The sequence below is a fragment of the Pan paniscus genome, chromosome 10, assembly GCF_029289425.2.
Source record: "Pan paniscus chromosome 10, NHGRI_mPanPan1-v2.0_pri, whole genome shotgun sequence".
NCBI lineage: Eukaryota > Metazoa > Chordata > Mammalia > Primates > Hominidae > Pan > Pan paniscus.
The window spans coordinates 108541787-108558693 of record NC_073259.2 but is presented as its reverse complement, the minus strand read 5'-3'; the positions used below and the strand labels follow the sequence as shown (position 1 = coordinate 108558693).

The window sequence follows — 16907 nt, the reverse complement described above, 5'->3', positions numbered from 1 at the left end:
AAGGAAAACCCTACAATTTTCTCTCTGTATGCAAATTGGAGCTGAATAGATTGGTTTAGTAATGATGAAGCCTAAGCTCAGAGATCTCAACCTACAATCATAAAATTTTACAGCAGGAAATGGAAGTTTCTGTTTGAAAAAAAATCTTGAGTGCAATTTTTCTTTATCTGTGGTATGTGCCAATAGTCCTAATTATTCTGTGAGTTCTGATTGCTAGAAGAAAAAATCATTAAGATGTCTATACATTGACTCTGCTCTGAGGAACCACAGAAGGGCAGGCAGGCCAGAAGCAAATGGTCAAGTGGCTAGACATGGAGGCAGGGCCTCCCACTGCCCTTGACTGCATCTACAGGATGAAGATAAGCCAACTGGAAGAAATAAGATGCAGCAAGTACTTGGGAGAACTGGCATTTAATAAATAATTACTGCCGCCTTTGGTCTCTCTAAGAGTTACGGATCAACATCTGTTTTTTCCATAAACCTCTTTTTCTTTTCCCTTCTATTATTTATTACTGGACTCTTATTTATCAAGTGCCTACTAAATATGCACTGGATAATAAAAGATTAATGAAATATGGTCACTGCCCTTAAATGCATTTGTACTGTATGGAGGCAGGTACACATGTAAATAATTATTACAAATAATGACCCCTTTTTGGAAATGGCCTAATCAACTATTACACACTAAAGTGCTAATGACTAATAGGTAACAGAACAAATTATTAATTAACAGGTCCTAGGAATATCAGCAACCAAATAAGCGGTCATGCCTTCATACATTGAACTTTGAGGAACTTCTAGTGTTTGCATTTTCACTATTATGGTATATCATGGCCCATATATTAACGGAGGGTGAAAACTGGGAGCATCCCAGGCTGCCAGCAGGGTTATTATGCAGAAGGGAATTATTTTAACACTGGCAGAAAGGCTCCCTGTCCCACCCAAAATATTGCCTTGGCTAAATCTTTGTTAATGTTCGCAGTTGAAACTCTTTATAATGAGATGTTTTTCATAAATGCATAAAGTGGAGCAATATATCATTTTATGGTATCATCTAGTTACAGATCTACTGAAAACTGCTTAGTACAATTTGTCCTCAATCCTGCTTAAATGACTAATCCTGACACTGTGCCATAGATCCCCCAGCACCGGAGGAACTGCAAAAGGAAATCTGCCCAGCTATAACCTAAGTAAACTCAGCCTTTAATAGGTGTCATATTAAGCCATAAGAATCATGATTTCATAGTTTAGTACCTGCTATAATAATATTGGAATTAGCCTTAGAGGAGGACTCGCTTTCTACTCCCTGCTCTGTTAATTATCTAGCCTCGCGGCCTTGAGCAATTCACAAAGCTTTTGCAGTCCTCATCTATAAAAATGAAGACCATTAAGTCCCATGAATCCAAGGTCCGATCTACCTCTAACCTTGCAGAGTAGCTAACATTGATTGAGTACTTGGAAGGAACAAAAACATGTTCTTGACCCTGGGCTGGACTCATCATCTAGGCATTTCCTCATGTATTTCCAAATCGTAGTTTGTTCTTATTGATATTCAAATGAACTTGACAACTTACCAAATAAATTTTCAGAAAAAGAAAATTCATCTGTGGTAGGTAAATGGGAATGTTCAATGAGATTCATTTTTGATCCCATCCAAATTTTTCAATTGAAATGCACGTTCTTTATGGTGGTCTTCAGAAAAAACTCCTGAAAGGAAAATAAATAGTTTGTGACTGTGGGAATGCGGGAAGGGTTGGTTAGGAGAGCTGGGGAAGGAGACAGCGAGATAGTTTACGAAAGTACAAATGGCTCCCTTTGAATGCATTTTACTATAGCCTTTCTGTATGTAACTTTTCTCAATATTTATCGTTTTTATACCTCATTTGGACCTAAAAATGCCCAAGATATGTGCTTGCATAAAAGATACTAATTTATCTGAAAAAAACACCATATGTTTTCATTCAAATTTCAGCCCTTGGGAGATTTGGGCAAGATATGATGACATTTTGACTATGTCTTTATTAGAAAAAAAAACAAATATAAAAGGCCTTGATTTAAAATGAGATGAATCCATGATTTATTATCTTAAACTTTATTCTAAAGTTGAATAGGTTTTTATAAACATTAATAGTGATTTAAAGCCACTTCCTACTGGAATTTTTTTTGACTATTTAGGCATTATGTCAGCAGATCAGAAAATCAGAGATATTCCTTGTATCTGCCTTTTAGAGGAAATTTCAGGGGCTTTCATTTTCACTGTCATGATCTACCTTGGTCATGTATTGATCCGGGGCTTTTTCAAAAGATATAGTAAGAAGAAAAATAATGGTAAATCTCACCAAAGTGTCTGAAGTTTCATCTTGAGGAAATGTCCAGAAGAAATCCAGGAAACTAAGAGAAGCAGTGTTCACTTTGAGCTATGTTTCTAAGTCTTCTTTTCTTCTTTCACTCCTTCTACGATGTCTTCTACCTCCCTAAAGAAGTAATTTGAAAGGTTAAATAATGAAAAGTGATAATGTGTGCTGTCAGAATCTCTTTTCCCAAGCTGTTTTCTGAGGATGATTTTCAAACCTTTTTTTTCTGTCTCCACCAAGATATGACTTTATTTACAAATAAATAGCTGTCTATATTTGCTGCCCAGGAAGAGGATATAGTGGGTTTTTTGGATAAGTATGTATTTCATTAGGATTTCCCCATTATTCATATCTCTCTTTCTCTCTCACTCACCAAATGTCCTAGCTCAAACAGAAGTGAGTTTCAGGTGCACTTGGCTGCTGGGAAGGTAGTCCACCAGAAACCTGTTTCCTTCATTTATTCATTTATTCAATGCTTGCAACAAATATTCAGTGAGCACATATTCTGCACTAAACTCTGTGCTAGATATTTGAAGATAAAATGGCAAAAGGAAAATAAACATTCATGATCCATGATATCAAGCTTAATTAGGAATAAATATTAAATAAATAATCACACAAATACATAGATAATTATATATTGTCATGAAAGCTGTTTATGAAGGCAAATAACAGGATGCTGTAATAGAGAGGTTTGGATGTGAAGAGATAGAGAGTCAAGAGATAGAGAAGTAGCGGAAGGAGGATGTAGTTTCAAGGGCAATTTTTAAAGATGGGCGATACTAGAGCAATCTGCATTGATGGGAAGACAACAGAGAAGAACCAGATGAAGAAGCAAGAATGAGGGAGAGTCTTCTGAGAAGAGACACAAACTGTGTCCACTGTGGGTTCCAGGCATATCTGGGTTCATCTGGTAAACCCATGGCATAGCCCATCAAATTCCACCAAGCCCTACTGCCAAACTCTACTATCCATTAATATAAGTGGCTTGGTGGGAGAAAATCCATTCTAAACTCATGGAGAGCTAGGGACCATGAACTTCACCCCAAAGGAAAGCCTTAGCCATTAGAGACATATGTAATTTTCAGTGTAGCTGTGTTTGACCAACCCATACTAGATTCAGGAGACCTTCCTACCACCCAGAGGTGAGAAGAAAAGGGTTGTAAATAAAAATGAAGTCTGGAAACACTGAGGTATAAGGCAGATCCGTCCAATGCAACAAGCAGAAGAGAGAGAGAACTCACTTCAACCTCACCCTCATCCTCAAACAACTATGCCATATATCACAGTGGAACTCTGAACCCAAGAGGGCTGGGCAGCAGAGGTGCCCAGCAGAGGAATCATGACTACTGGTTGGGCACTGCTCTGCCCCATGGACACAAAATGGAGTGGAAGGAACAGCCAGAGCAGACTTAGTTATAAACATGAAGAGACCCCAAGGCACTCCTGAAATAACTGGGGTGTTTTCGGGGAGGGAGGCTCTGATAGGAGCTGGAGGTCCTGAAGAGTAAGCCAGTAAAAGTTGAGTTTCTGGCTAGGCACAGTGGCTACTGCCTGTAATCCCATCACTTTGGAAGGCCAAGGCAGGAGAATCACTCAAGCCCAAGAGTTCGAGACCAGCCTGGGCAACATGACAAAACTCACCTCTAATAAAAATTTAAAAATTAGCTGGGCATGGTGATGCACACCTGTAGTCCCAGCCAAGCTACTTGGGAAGTTGAAGCAGGAGGATCACTTGAGCCTGGGAGGTCGAGGCTGCAGTGAACTCTGATCATGCCACTGCATTCCAGCCTGGACGACAGAGCTAAAGTCTCAAAAGAAAAATGTTGAGTTGTTGTTATTAACAGGACCTCATTCATACTCATAAGCTAGTTGAGGACTAGGGAAATTCAAATTTCAGCATGTACATATCAATTGTATAAGGATATATATAATGTGTATATATGAATACATATATGAATCATGATACTAAATATGTATATGTGTCTGTATATTGTATAATAAATGGGCTTAAATACCCCACTCCCCATCAAAATTTAGGCAATTATTGTTCTAGAGTTTCTCCTATCTTGGGAATAGGAAATTCCACAATTTCCCATAATAATATTTTCCAGGAACCCACCATGTGAACGGTCAGAAAGTTTTCCTAATATTCAACCCAAGCTTATACTCTGTAACTTAAGGCCCATTTCCTCTGGTCTTTAAAAATAGGATATTACAGCTCTGTGACTCTGACTTCAGGTTTCCCTCTGTGCTCTCCTTGTCTCACATCTGTCTTTTTTAACCTTGAGCCATGTTCAGCAAGCTCCCCCGTACTTCCACTGCACATTACAGTTTTTTAATATTTTCCAGGCACACTCATCTTCATTTTGGATTCCTGTGATATATTTTCTTCAATACATTCATATAAACTTGGCACCTTCAAATTAAGGGCCTGGCATACAGTCAGCCCTCAAGAAATGTTGGCTCTATTAAATTATCTGCATTTATTGTTTTTCTTGCTTAGTTCTGCCAAATTCTATGACATTTGACTTGCTCTTCCTGGAGAAATGGTATAAGCCCTATTGGCACAAAAGCTTAGGACATAATTTATCACTTGCTCTCCCAAATGAAAAGTCCAGTTCCCCTAATTCTGCATCATTTAAGTTATTATCCCTGATTGGAGACCTACCATGTGAATGCCCCTGATTAGTTAACAGCAGAACTCTCTAGAATCCAGATAGTTAGCAGGGTCCACTCAAGTCAGATTCATTGGGTTTACAATTCCCGAATGGGCTTTAAAAAAAAAGAAACTAAATTTTTGAAATAGTAACACAAGCACATGGTAAAGAATTCAAACAGTATACTGAAAAAAAGTCTTCCCAGCTTAGACACCCATTTCCCTTACCTAAATACAATTACAATTGCTAATTCTTTGTGTATCCTTCCAGAATATTGTTCTCACTCTTCAGTATAAAAGGGCCTTCAAATACTGTATCTAAAAACAGAGTTGGTAAACTATTGCCTGCAGGCCAAATCCGGTCGGCTGCCTGTTTTTGTGTAGCCTGTGAGCTTAGAATGGTTTTACATTTTCAGATGGTTAAAAAAAACAAAAGAAGAATATTTTATGACACATGGAAATTATATGAAATTCATATTCAGTGCCTATAAATAGTTTAATGGTACACAGCCACATCCACTTGTTTATGGAATATCTATGGCTCTTTTCTCCCTGCAGTAGCAGAGTTGAGTACAGTAGTTGCAACACAAGACTGCACAGTTCAGAAACCCAAAAATATTTACTATCTAGCCTTTTACACAAAAAGTATGTTAATCCCTGCCTGAAACAAAGAACAGAAGGGATTCAAACAATCAAAGTAGTGTTAGAGGTAAACTATGAATAAATGTAAAGATTACCTTGGGGATATAAACCCACTTAATTAAATACATCTCATAATAGTCAGATTTTCTTTACCTCTTAATAGCTTCTTACTGGGATTAGCAACTTTAGCCTATTTGCCAAGAGTTTCCATATACATTATTTGTCTAATTACGGTTACTTTGGTGCTCTTCTTTCTCTAATACTCTTCACTTTCATTTTGGGGAAGGAACTGCAAAAGAAGAACTCCCAGGAGACCCTTGACTTTAGCTCTATAGTCTTTTTTCCTTCAAATCCTCCCTTCCATAAAAGGAGTCATGTTATAGGTTGAGAATTTTAACCTTTGAAAGACCCTTGAAAAACAATATGCTCCTTCAACACACTTTTTGGGTTGACATCTAATGTCTTTCACTAAAAAATAAAATAGTTGCAAGAAATATAATTTCTGACGTATTATAAAAATTGACATTTTTACATGTTGTTGCATTACTTTTAAATAATTCGATTAAATCTAAATATCACAGCAACTTTATACCCTCCCTTATCCTTTTAAGAAATAGATGAAGTTATTCTTCAACAGCTGGAAACTTTTTAATCATTCCTGTTCTTCCTCAAGTTTACATTTCATTCCATTCCACTTCATGGCAGAATTTTATCCTAAGGTAGCATATGTCTACACATGAGAGTCTGTTATTGGTCATTTTATCATATTTTCTGCCACTAAAATATGTATATAAATTTGAATTTTTTTAATTTCTAATGACTTTAAGATTTTAAACATTTTTTTAAAATTTCAGGATTTACTTTATGACTAGCTATTATGAGTACCCATTTACTCAAAACTATGCCTTGTCCATGAGACTGTCTCTACAAATGGGGCAGCTCATTTTCCATGCCAAAAGGCACAAGTAGAGAAAGCAGTCTATTGTGGAAGAGAGAACACCAGATCAGAAAGAAAAACAACATTATGGCCGGGCGCAGTGGCTCACGCCTGTAATCCCAGCACTTTGGGAGGCTGAGGTGGGCGGATTACTTGAGGTCGGGAGTTCAAGACCAGCCTGGCCAACATGAGGAATCTCATCTCTAATAAAAATACAAAAATTAACCAGGCATGGTGGCACAGGCTTGTAATCCCAGCTACTCGAGAGGCTGAGGCAGGAGAATCACTTGAACTCGGGAGGCAGATGTTGCAGTGACCCAAAATTGCACCACTGCACTAACCTGGGAAACAGAGTGAGACTCCATCTCAAAAAGAAAAGAAAGAAAGGAAAACAACATTGTCAGGTGATAGCCATGGTCAACAGCTGGCAGAACACATGAAGCAGAGGAAGCAAATCTCCTTAGAAATGCAGCTAAAGGCCAGACATAGTGGTTCACACCTGTAATCCCAACACTTTGGGAGGCTGAGACAGGCGGATCACTTGAGGTCAGGAGTTTGAGACCAGCCTGGTCAACATGGTGAAACCCCGTCTTTACTAAAAATATAAAAATTAGCCAGGCATGGTGGCAGGTGCCTGTAATCCAAGCTACTCAGGAGGCTGAGGCAGGAGAATCATTTGAACCTGGGAGGCAGAGGTTGCAGTAACTCGAGATCACGCCACTGCACTCCAGCACTCCAGCACTCCAGCCTGGTCAACAGAGCGAGACTCGTCTCAAAAAAAAAAAAAAAAAAAGAAGAAGAAGAAGAATCAGAGCAGGTAAAGAAAAGAAAAAGATCTGATTTGAACATGATCACTTCCCTACCTTCCCCCTGACTCCCCCATTCCCCACCCCTGTCCTGGAAGAGGGATAGGGTGGATGCAGGATAGATTAGCCAGCTGCCCCCTCTGTTAGCCTAATCAGTCTCAATTAATAGTTTGTTAACTTAATAAAACCCCAACTTTAAGCATTCCTTCATCCATTGTTTTCCTGAAAAGTTATTAAAATTTATTTTTAAGCTAAAGTATTTTTAAAATAAAAGGGTCATTGCAGAAAATTGAGGCAATACAGCAAAGCATAAAAAATGTCAAATTGTGTTCTATCATTTTTTTCCATTTATACTCCCACCAGCAGTAAGAGTGCTTTTCTCATCATACCTTTATTAGCATCACCCACTCTCACTTTGAACAATTTTTTCTAATTTGTTAGGTGACAAATCCTATCTTGTTGTATTAAATTACTCTGATTAGCAGTAATTTAAAAAACATTTCTTTACATCTATATTGGCTATGTGTGACAGTTTCCATTTTGGGTTTACTTCCTTTGCCATTTTTCTATTGAAGTGTTCTTTTTTTTATTGACTTGGCAGAGTTCTTCATACGTTGAATGTATTAGCATTCTATTATATTTACTACATGCCTTTAAATTACCTTTACCTAAAAAGTTTTGCATTGCATGCAGTTAAATATATCTGATTTTTTAAAGGTTACTTTTATTGCTCCTTATTTTTAGTTTATGGTACAAGGTGGATTTTTTTTTTCAGAATTGCTTCTTGAGTACATTTTCCCTCACCCATTGGTTCATAATGCTTCTTTAAGACTTTAGTTTTCCATTGATCGTGCAGTTACTTCTTGTATCAATATCATCCTTTCTTATTATCGATCATTCTCTTTCAACATTTCCTAAGATACCCTTGCTTGTTTTCTATGATAAAATTATCATATCTTTTATCACACTCTTAAAAAGAAAAGTTTCTTTGGGAGTTTGAGATGGTGCCAAACGTAGATATTTAGGGAGAAAATCTGCTCATTTCTGATATTTAATTTTGCCTTTCAAGGGCACAGCATGTCTCCATTTGCTCAAATGTGCTCTTGCACCTCTCAGTCTTATAGATTTTTCCCCTATATGTTCCAGTTTGTTGATTGATGCTTCCTTGTCATTTTTCTCTCCCTCCTCCTTGTATAGTAATTAATGCTTTGATTTCATCTGTTTTGTCTTTACTATATCACCAGATCGTAAACTTCTAGAAGAGAGGAATCATTACTTATATTTATTTCATATTCCCTTTGCATAGCTGGCAATGTTTTACATATGCAGAAATAATAGCTTTGGTCTAGTATAAATATCACTGGGGATGAGACATGAGGAGATTAAGGGTGGAGTGCCAGTTCTGACATTCCGTAGCTTCACGCATGACCTGGAACTACTCACTCAGCACCTCCTCCCGACACTACCACCCAGACGCTCCCCTGATTGGGGATTTAAATCGAAATAATAGGGTTGCCGTAAAGATTAAAAAGTGAATCTTTCATAGGTTTTCAAATATATGTATACAGTGACATGTACAAAAAAAGTTCACCACATTGTTTCCAATGGTAAGAAATTGGAAACAGCATAATGTCCATCAAAAAGAGAATGGATACAATAAATAAATTGCACATTCACAGGTGAATACTATACAGCAATTAAAATAATTATAATCTGAACTAAAATAAATGACTATAAAATGAACTAGCAGCTGGGCATAGTGGCTCACACCTGTAATCCCAGCACTTTGGGAGGCCTAGGTGGGCAGATCAGCTGAGGTCAGGAGTTCGAGACCAGCCTGGCCAACATGGTGAAATCCCTTCTCTACTACAAATACAAAAAATTAGCCGGGGGTGGTGACACACGCCTGTAATCCCAGCTACTTGGGAGGCTGAGGCAGGAGAATCACTTGAACCCAGGAACTGGAGGTTGCAGTGAGCCGAGATCGCACCACTGTACTCCAGCCTGTGCAACAGAGCACTCCATCTCAAAAAAAATTAAAAAATAAAATAAAATAAAATGAACTAGAACTAGATGTATTCATATGAATAAATGGGAGAACATCATATTGAGCAAAAGAATCAGGTTGCAGAATAATACATACAGTTTGATATAAAGATATGCAAAGCAGTGCTACATATTATTACTGTTACTCTACTGCAGAGGTCAGCAAACTATGACTCTCGGACCCAACCCAGCCTGCCAAGGACCAGATTTGCCCTTTTGTTTACTTGCTCTCTATGGCTCCTTTCTGAGCCACAGTACAGAGTTAAGTACTGTGGTTGCAATACAGTCCATATGGTCTGCAAAGTCTAAAATATTCAGTCTATCCTTTGTAGAAAAAGCTTGTGATCCTTGCCTTAACTGTAAAGACATGAATGAAAGTAATGAGCCCCATATTCAGAATAGAGCTGCAGAATGTGAGTGGGCAGGTACATAGGGAGTTTCTATAATACCTGTAATGCTCTCCTTCTAAGTTGAGCAATAAATACAAGGAAGTTGATTATATTACTCTATTTTGTTGCATGTTGAAAATATTTCACAATGAAAAAGATTGAATGAAATTATATATGGAAAGCTTCCTACGTAAAAATACACAAGTCCATACAGGGCTTCTCTCTTTCTCACACATCCTTGCCCTTGCTACACACCATTCTTAAAGCTTTGAGGAAAAAGTAATTCCTCCCCATAAAATGTTTGGGGAACCTAACTGTGGTCAATGGGGAACTACTGGAAATTTTGAGTGGCACAATAAAATCAGTAGATATGATTACTCTAGTGAGAAGGTGGGCTGGGGAGGGGAAGCAGTAAAAGAAGGAGAAACATTCAGGAAGTTGTTGTGTGGTGACCAGAGTGCATAGCAGCGTGGCGTCAGTAGAGATGGGAAGGAAGGAACTTGTGTACAGCATACAAAAAGGAGGAGGAAGGAGAAGCAGCAGCCCCATGATACAAAGTTTAAACCTTGGGTATTGGTGAAAGGAGGGACAAAATGTTTATTTTACTTTTTGTTTATTTCTAAAATGCTGTAACCTAAGTCTTCATTTAAGGACCCAGGAATTATTTCAGAAATGGTATGCACTGTTTGTTTTTATTGTGATAAGACACATAGTTACTGGTAGCTTGGACTCCCACTTTCTGGTTATCAATATTTACTTATTTAGATACCGTGTGTCACGGGAAGTTCATGGCATATGGAGCTCCTCTGACTTAGCATAAACCATTTGCAATCGGAGACCTTGGAAAGACACTGCTGCAATTAAATAACTTTGACTCTGATTTAGAGGAATCTTAGTTCTTGGAGGATGAAGATAAAAACCGATTACATGCACTAGTTCACTATGAACTCTACATATCAAGACATCATCCTTGGTGACATTGTCTCAAATGAACTCAGTTGCTGATAGAAAGTATACACTTTGTTGGATATCTATGTAATCCATTTTTAAAGGGCAGGAAAAAACATGAAGGTTTTCTAACCATCATCATTTTATGATCAGAGGAAGCCTTAGATTCTGCCCAAAGGCTGGAAATACATTCTTTTTTTTTTTTTTTTTCTGAGACAGAGTCTTGCTCTGTTGCCCAGGTCGGAGTGCAGTGACACAACCTCAGCTCACTGCAATCTTCATCTCCCGGGTTCAAGTGATTCTCCTGCCTCGGCCTCCCGAGTAGTTGGGATTACAGGCATGCGCCACCACACCCAGCTAATTTTTGTATTTTCAGTAGAGACAGGGTTTCACCATGTTGGCCAGACTGGTCTCAAACTCCTGACCTCAAGTGATCCACCCGCCTTGGCCTCCCAAAGTGCTGGGATTACAGGCGTGAGCCACCGTGCCTGACCTGGAAATATATTCTTAAGGAAAAAGAGAAAAGAGCTCTAGGAAAAGAAAAAACGTTTTATTTTTCCAAGTATTTGGTCTTCAAGCAGCACTCAAACTGAAGTTCTTTCCAGGACAGAAATACAGATTTAGAATAAATAGATACTTCCAAAAATCCAGAGACACGTCAAGGACAACATATGGCCAACAAGGATGGCTGCGAGCCAATATGACCATTGGACCACATCATTCTGAAGACAGTGCTCTATAAGAACCAAACAATTTTTATTACTATCTTAGTAACCACTACATAGATTTTTAGTGATAGATTAAAATAAAATTTAATATTTAAATTAACATTTTAATTAAATTTTTAAAATTAAAATTAAAATAGCTTTTATGAGTAGGCAGGTTCCAAGTGATGTTATCTGATTTAATCTATCATAAGCTAAGTAAGGGCTAATATAAACACTTTACAGATGAGAAAACTGAGGTTCAAAGAGATTAAGCAATCTTTCCCAGGTCATGTTACTGGTAAGAAGCAGAGTGGGGATACAACCCATGTCTAACTCTAAATCCATGCTCTCATGCAGCTCTCCCACTGAGACTACCACCAGCCAGCCGCAATCCTTAGTGAAGGTCATTGGGCAGTTCTGTAAGGTCACTTCTGCTAAGGCACTCAGCATTAGCTGTTCACATGCACAAATCAATCAGGTAAGCTGGAACAGGGTTTACCCACAGTATTATTTTGTTTCTTCTCAAACTTCTTTTGCTGTTTCTAAAATCTCCATTGAAAGCCATACTTCCTTCAGGTGCTATACATCAAAAACACCTGCATCGACTGGGCGCAGTGGCTCACGCCTGTAATCCCAGCACTTTGGGAGGCCCAGGCAGGCGGATCACGAGGTAAAGAGATCAAGACCATCCTGGTCAACATGGTGAAACTCCATCTCTACTAAAAATACAAAAATTAGCTGGGCACGGTGGCACACGCCTGTAGTCCCAGCTACTTGGGAGGCTGAGGCAGGAGAATCGCTTGAACCCAGGAAGCAGAGGTTGCAGTGAGCCGAGATTGCGCCACTACACTCCAGTCTTGTGACAGAGTGACACTCTGTTTCAAATAAATAAATAAATAAATAATAAAATACCTGCATCAACCAGATATCCACAGCTTTCAAAGCGTCTCTGCTCTCTGGAGCTTACACAATGGTGCCTAAACAACAGCTGACCTTTATTTCCAACTAGATGTAGAAGAAGCACCTGGAGTTGAGGCTTCCAGGACCAGGAACCTGGAAGTGAATGTCTTCTTAAATTTGCACCCTCAGTGCCTCACTTGCCTAGCTCTAGGCCTAGCCCTGCTTCTCAACTCCTTGATTAGCACAAACTCCAGGAGACGTTCATAGCCCTGGGTACTTCTTCTTTGCAGTGGTGTTACCATTGTAATTCAACCTTTGTTTTTGTGGATTTGGTTTTCTGTGTCTCCCATTAAACCAGCAGCTCTAGGAGAGATTACATTGGATCTCCAATGCCTTGCACAATGCCAGCCAGGTACATCTTAGATGCACAATAAATTCTTGTTAATTGAGTAAATGAACAAATGGTTGCATGAATAAATAAAGTAACTAATACATAAATGAGTGAATGAATAATATACCTTACTAGATAACCACCTTTAGAATCAGTCTTGTTTAGGCCATAGGACAGAAATTAGTGAATAGAGGCATACAACACAATACACACAAGAGCCGAAGAAGGATTTTTTTTTTTTGTCACATAAAGAAACCTAACAACTAAGTCTGCTTCCCCACAATGTAGACTAATTAGTGAATGGTAACCATTTTTATTGGAAATCTCTTAAGCATAGGCTTTCCGGTCTCCCCATGGGAACCATTTTATACATGAGTTGACCACCCCAGGAAATTGTTTTGTTTTGTTTCAGGGTTTTTGTTGTTTGTTTGTTTGTTTTGAGACAGGGTCTCTCTCTTTCACCTGGGCTGGAATGCAGTGGTGCGATCTTAGCTCGCTGCAGTCTTGACCTCCCAGGCTCAAGCGATCCTCACACCTCAGCCTCCCAAGTAGCTGGGACTACAGGCATGCACCACTTGCCCAGCTAATTTTATTTATTTATTTATTTATTTAATTTTTTTTTTTTTTTGAGATGGAGTCTCGCTCTGTCACCCAGGCTGGAGTGCAGTGGTGCCATCTCGGCTCACTGCAAGCTCCGCCTCCTGGGTTCACACCATTCTCCTGCCTCAGCCTCCCGAGTAGCTGGGACTACAGGCACCCGCCACCATGCCCAGCTAATTTTTTGTATTTTTAGTAGAGATGGGGTTTCACCGTGTTAGCCAGGATGGTCTTGATCTCCTGACCTCATGATCTGCCAGCTTTGGCCTCCCAAAGTGCTGGGATTCAGGCATGAGCCACCGTGCCCAGCCCCAGCTAATTTTTTTAATTTTTTGTAGAGACAGGATTTCACCATGTTGCCCACGCTGGTCTAGAACTCCTGAGCTCAAGCAATCTGCCCACCTCAGCCTCCCAAAGTGCTGGGATTACAGGAGTGAGCCACCATGCTGGGCCGGAAATAGTTTTAATTAATCTCGCAAATTTCCCGTTGTTAATTCTCTTCCATCAGAACTACCAGGAATAGTTTTGTTGTTGTGGTTGTTTGGTCTTCTTAATGTTCACTCTTCATAATCAGGAAAGTTTGTTTTTTCTTTTTTCACATTATGTACATTAGTCAAAATGGTCAAGAAGCTATTTGTTGAATGCTTTCTCCGTGACTAACTTGTCATTTTTTTTTGCAAATACTTAATTGGATCTTTGAAATATTATGCCTCTTACTCATGGAAATTGTTTGCAAAGATGGCCACCACAACTGCCTCCTTTCCACACGCTCTTACAATGTGAGTTTGCCACTCCTCTCATCAATGCACAAAGTCTGTTTCGCTAGCCCTTGGACCTCAGCTGGTCTAATAAATTCCTTGACCAACAGAATGTGGTGGAAGTGAGGTTGGGGACTTCTAAGCCAGGCTTTAAGAGACCTTGTAGCTTCTGTTTTCCATATCTAAGAAAGAATGCTGCCCTGAGATTGCCATACTGTTTGCAGATATCTCAGATTTAAAAATCTCATGGAGAAAGAAGTCCAGCTCTTCCAACTATCCCAGCTGACAGCCACATCAAGACCCCAGACATGAGTGAGGCCATCTCAGTCCTTTCATTCCAGTTGAACTCACATCTGAATGAGCAACATGAGTGAACCCAGGCATAACCAGCAGAGAAGCTGCTCAGCCGCCCCACAGAACTATGAGAATTAATGGATCATTCCTGTTTTATGCCACTAAGCTTTGGGATGGTTGTTACAAAGACATAAATGACTGGTATAGAAATCAGTACCTGGAAGTGAGATGTTGTCTAAAAAAACCGCTAACATATATGGCCTGGGCTTTGGGATTGGGGGATGATCTGAGGCTAGAAGGGCAGTGAGGAGACTGGTTAGTGGAAACTGGAAGAACAATAAGAAAATTCCCATAGGAGGTGGGAAGATGGGGGTCCTGTTTATAATCATGAAACAATCAGTAACACTGTCTCCTGTGGTAACTTGGAAGATAGAAATGTTTCTAAACTTATAGATCTAAGATTTCCCACTAGTATGGTGGATGTGTCAGTTGGTCTCTTTAGCTATGTGTGATAAGGTACTTACTCTTTAAAAACGGCATCTCAACATCAATTTCCCATTCATTCACTCATTTATTTAGTCAGTGCACATTTATTGACAGGCACTAGACATAGTAAAAAATAATGATTTTTCAGAAAGCTTAGTGGAAAAGTCAGGCAAGAAAAACCCAATGATAGTAGTGTGAGGATTGCTACAACAGAGCTAAGCACAGGTGCCATCAGGAGCACAAGCAGGGACATTCATTCATCCAATATTCATTAATTCTCTACTACATGCCAAGTTTCGGTCTAGGTTTTAGAAATACAGTGGTAGGTAAGACAAAGAGCTTACATTCTAGAGGGATAAGTGAATAATACACAAGTCAACAAATAATAGGATTTCTGATGAGGATAATAAGAAAGTAAAAGAGAAGTATAGAGTGTTGTAGTTGAACACAGTTTTGGAGAGGGAAATCAGAGAAGAGCTCTCTGAAAAGCGGACATCGAACTGAGATGTGAAGGACAAGAATGAGTAAGTCATACAAAGGGAAAATAAGTTCAGGCAGAGTGATCAGCAAAAGCAAAGGGCCTGGGCTTGGAGTGTTGGAAGAACAACACAAGCCCAGCGAGGCTGGAAATGAGTGAGCCAAGGAGTGGCTGTAGGAGATGAGGTCTGAGAGTAGGCAGCTCTTGTATGGCCTGTTGGCCATGGTAAGGAGTTTGTATTTTCTTCTAAATGGAAGTAATTGATGAGTTTTAAACAAGGGTATAGTGAGGAGAATGAGGGAAATCTTTCTGAGCGTGGAGGGTTGATTCTTGAACTTAGTCTTGAAGGAATAGGCATTAGGCTAGGAAAATGACATGCAACAGGGATGGCTATAGGAAGGGAAAATAGCATGCTGTGTTCTGAGCAACCCTAAATAGTTGTCTATGTTGTAGCTAGTGGACTCAGCTCACATCAGTGGAAGAAGGATGACCTATTCAAGAAATTGTGGCAAGAAAATTGCCTATGCTTTGAGGGTAAAAATAAAGACATCTTTATGAATCATTCTTGGAAAATACATCTCAGATGGATTAAAGACTGAAAATTATAAAATTATTGGGAGAAAATATATTTATGATCTTTATGGATTTGGGGATTGAGAAGGACTTTATTAAATAAGAAGTAAATAGGAAAAGAATACATTTGAGAACGTTGAAATGTAAGACAGAGGTTAAGGCATCACAAACAAAGCTAAATATATAAAAATGGATAAAAATATTTACAACATAAATAACACCAAAAATATTAGTACAAACAATATATAAACGATTCCTATAAATAAAAACAGAAAGGATAAACAATCCAAGAGAGAAATTGGCAAAGGATACAAAAAGGAAATTCACCAAAGTGGAAACACAAGTGGCCAGTAAACACAGAAAATATCTGAAACTAATAATAATTAGAAAAATGGATATTACTATAACTAAATACCATTTTCACCTATGAGATTATCAAAAAATTTTAACTTTGATAATATTCAAAGTGTATGAAAATATGCATTCTCACATATTGCTAGTGGGGGCATAGGTTTTAGTCTTTTTGGAGGGCTCTTTAGCAGTGTATGTTAAAATAAAGTGCAATTTTAATTCCTAGGTATCTTTCCTGGAGAAATCTTTGCTGGTATGCACCAGGATGTTCATTGTAGCATTGCCTCTAATGCAGAAAGAAGGCAAACCACCTAAAAAACCATCAACAGTGGAATGGCTAAATGAACTGTGCTCTATAGTATCAACTATTAGGAAGTGGTTAAACAAGATTAAAGTGTTTTGATATGTATTAACATTGAAACAGTGAAGTAGAGGAGAATAGGGCTAGGGGAAGGTCAAAAAATATTTTAGACTTATTCATAATGTTGAAACTTTTAACACAATGACTACATTAAGATATGTCAGTCTCCTAGGGTATCATTTCCTGTCCTCAACTTTGCCAATTATATAATCAGATGCTATAAGCAGGTA

The 16907-nt window shown here is 38.7% G+C and overlaps 1 protein-coding gene across 1 annotated transcript in view; it reads right to left on the bottom strand.

Moving 5' to 3' along the window:
- The window catches only part of NR1H4 (nuclear receptor subfamily 1 group H member 4), a 70362-nt gene extending 68709 nt beyond the window's left edge, over positions 1–1653 (bottom strand). Inside the window, exon 1 of the mRNA XM_034934332.3 lies at positions 1575–1653. Within this exon, the coding sequence (XP_034790223.1) occupies positions 1575–1653 (79 nt within the window). The remainder of the gene's footprint in view (positions 1–1574) is intronic.
- Between the last annotated feature and the right edge of the window lie 15254 nt (positions 1654–16907).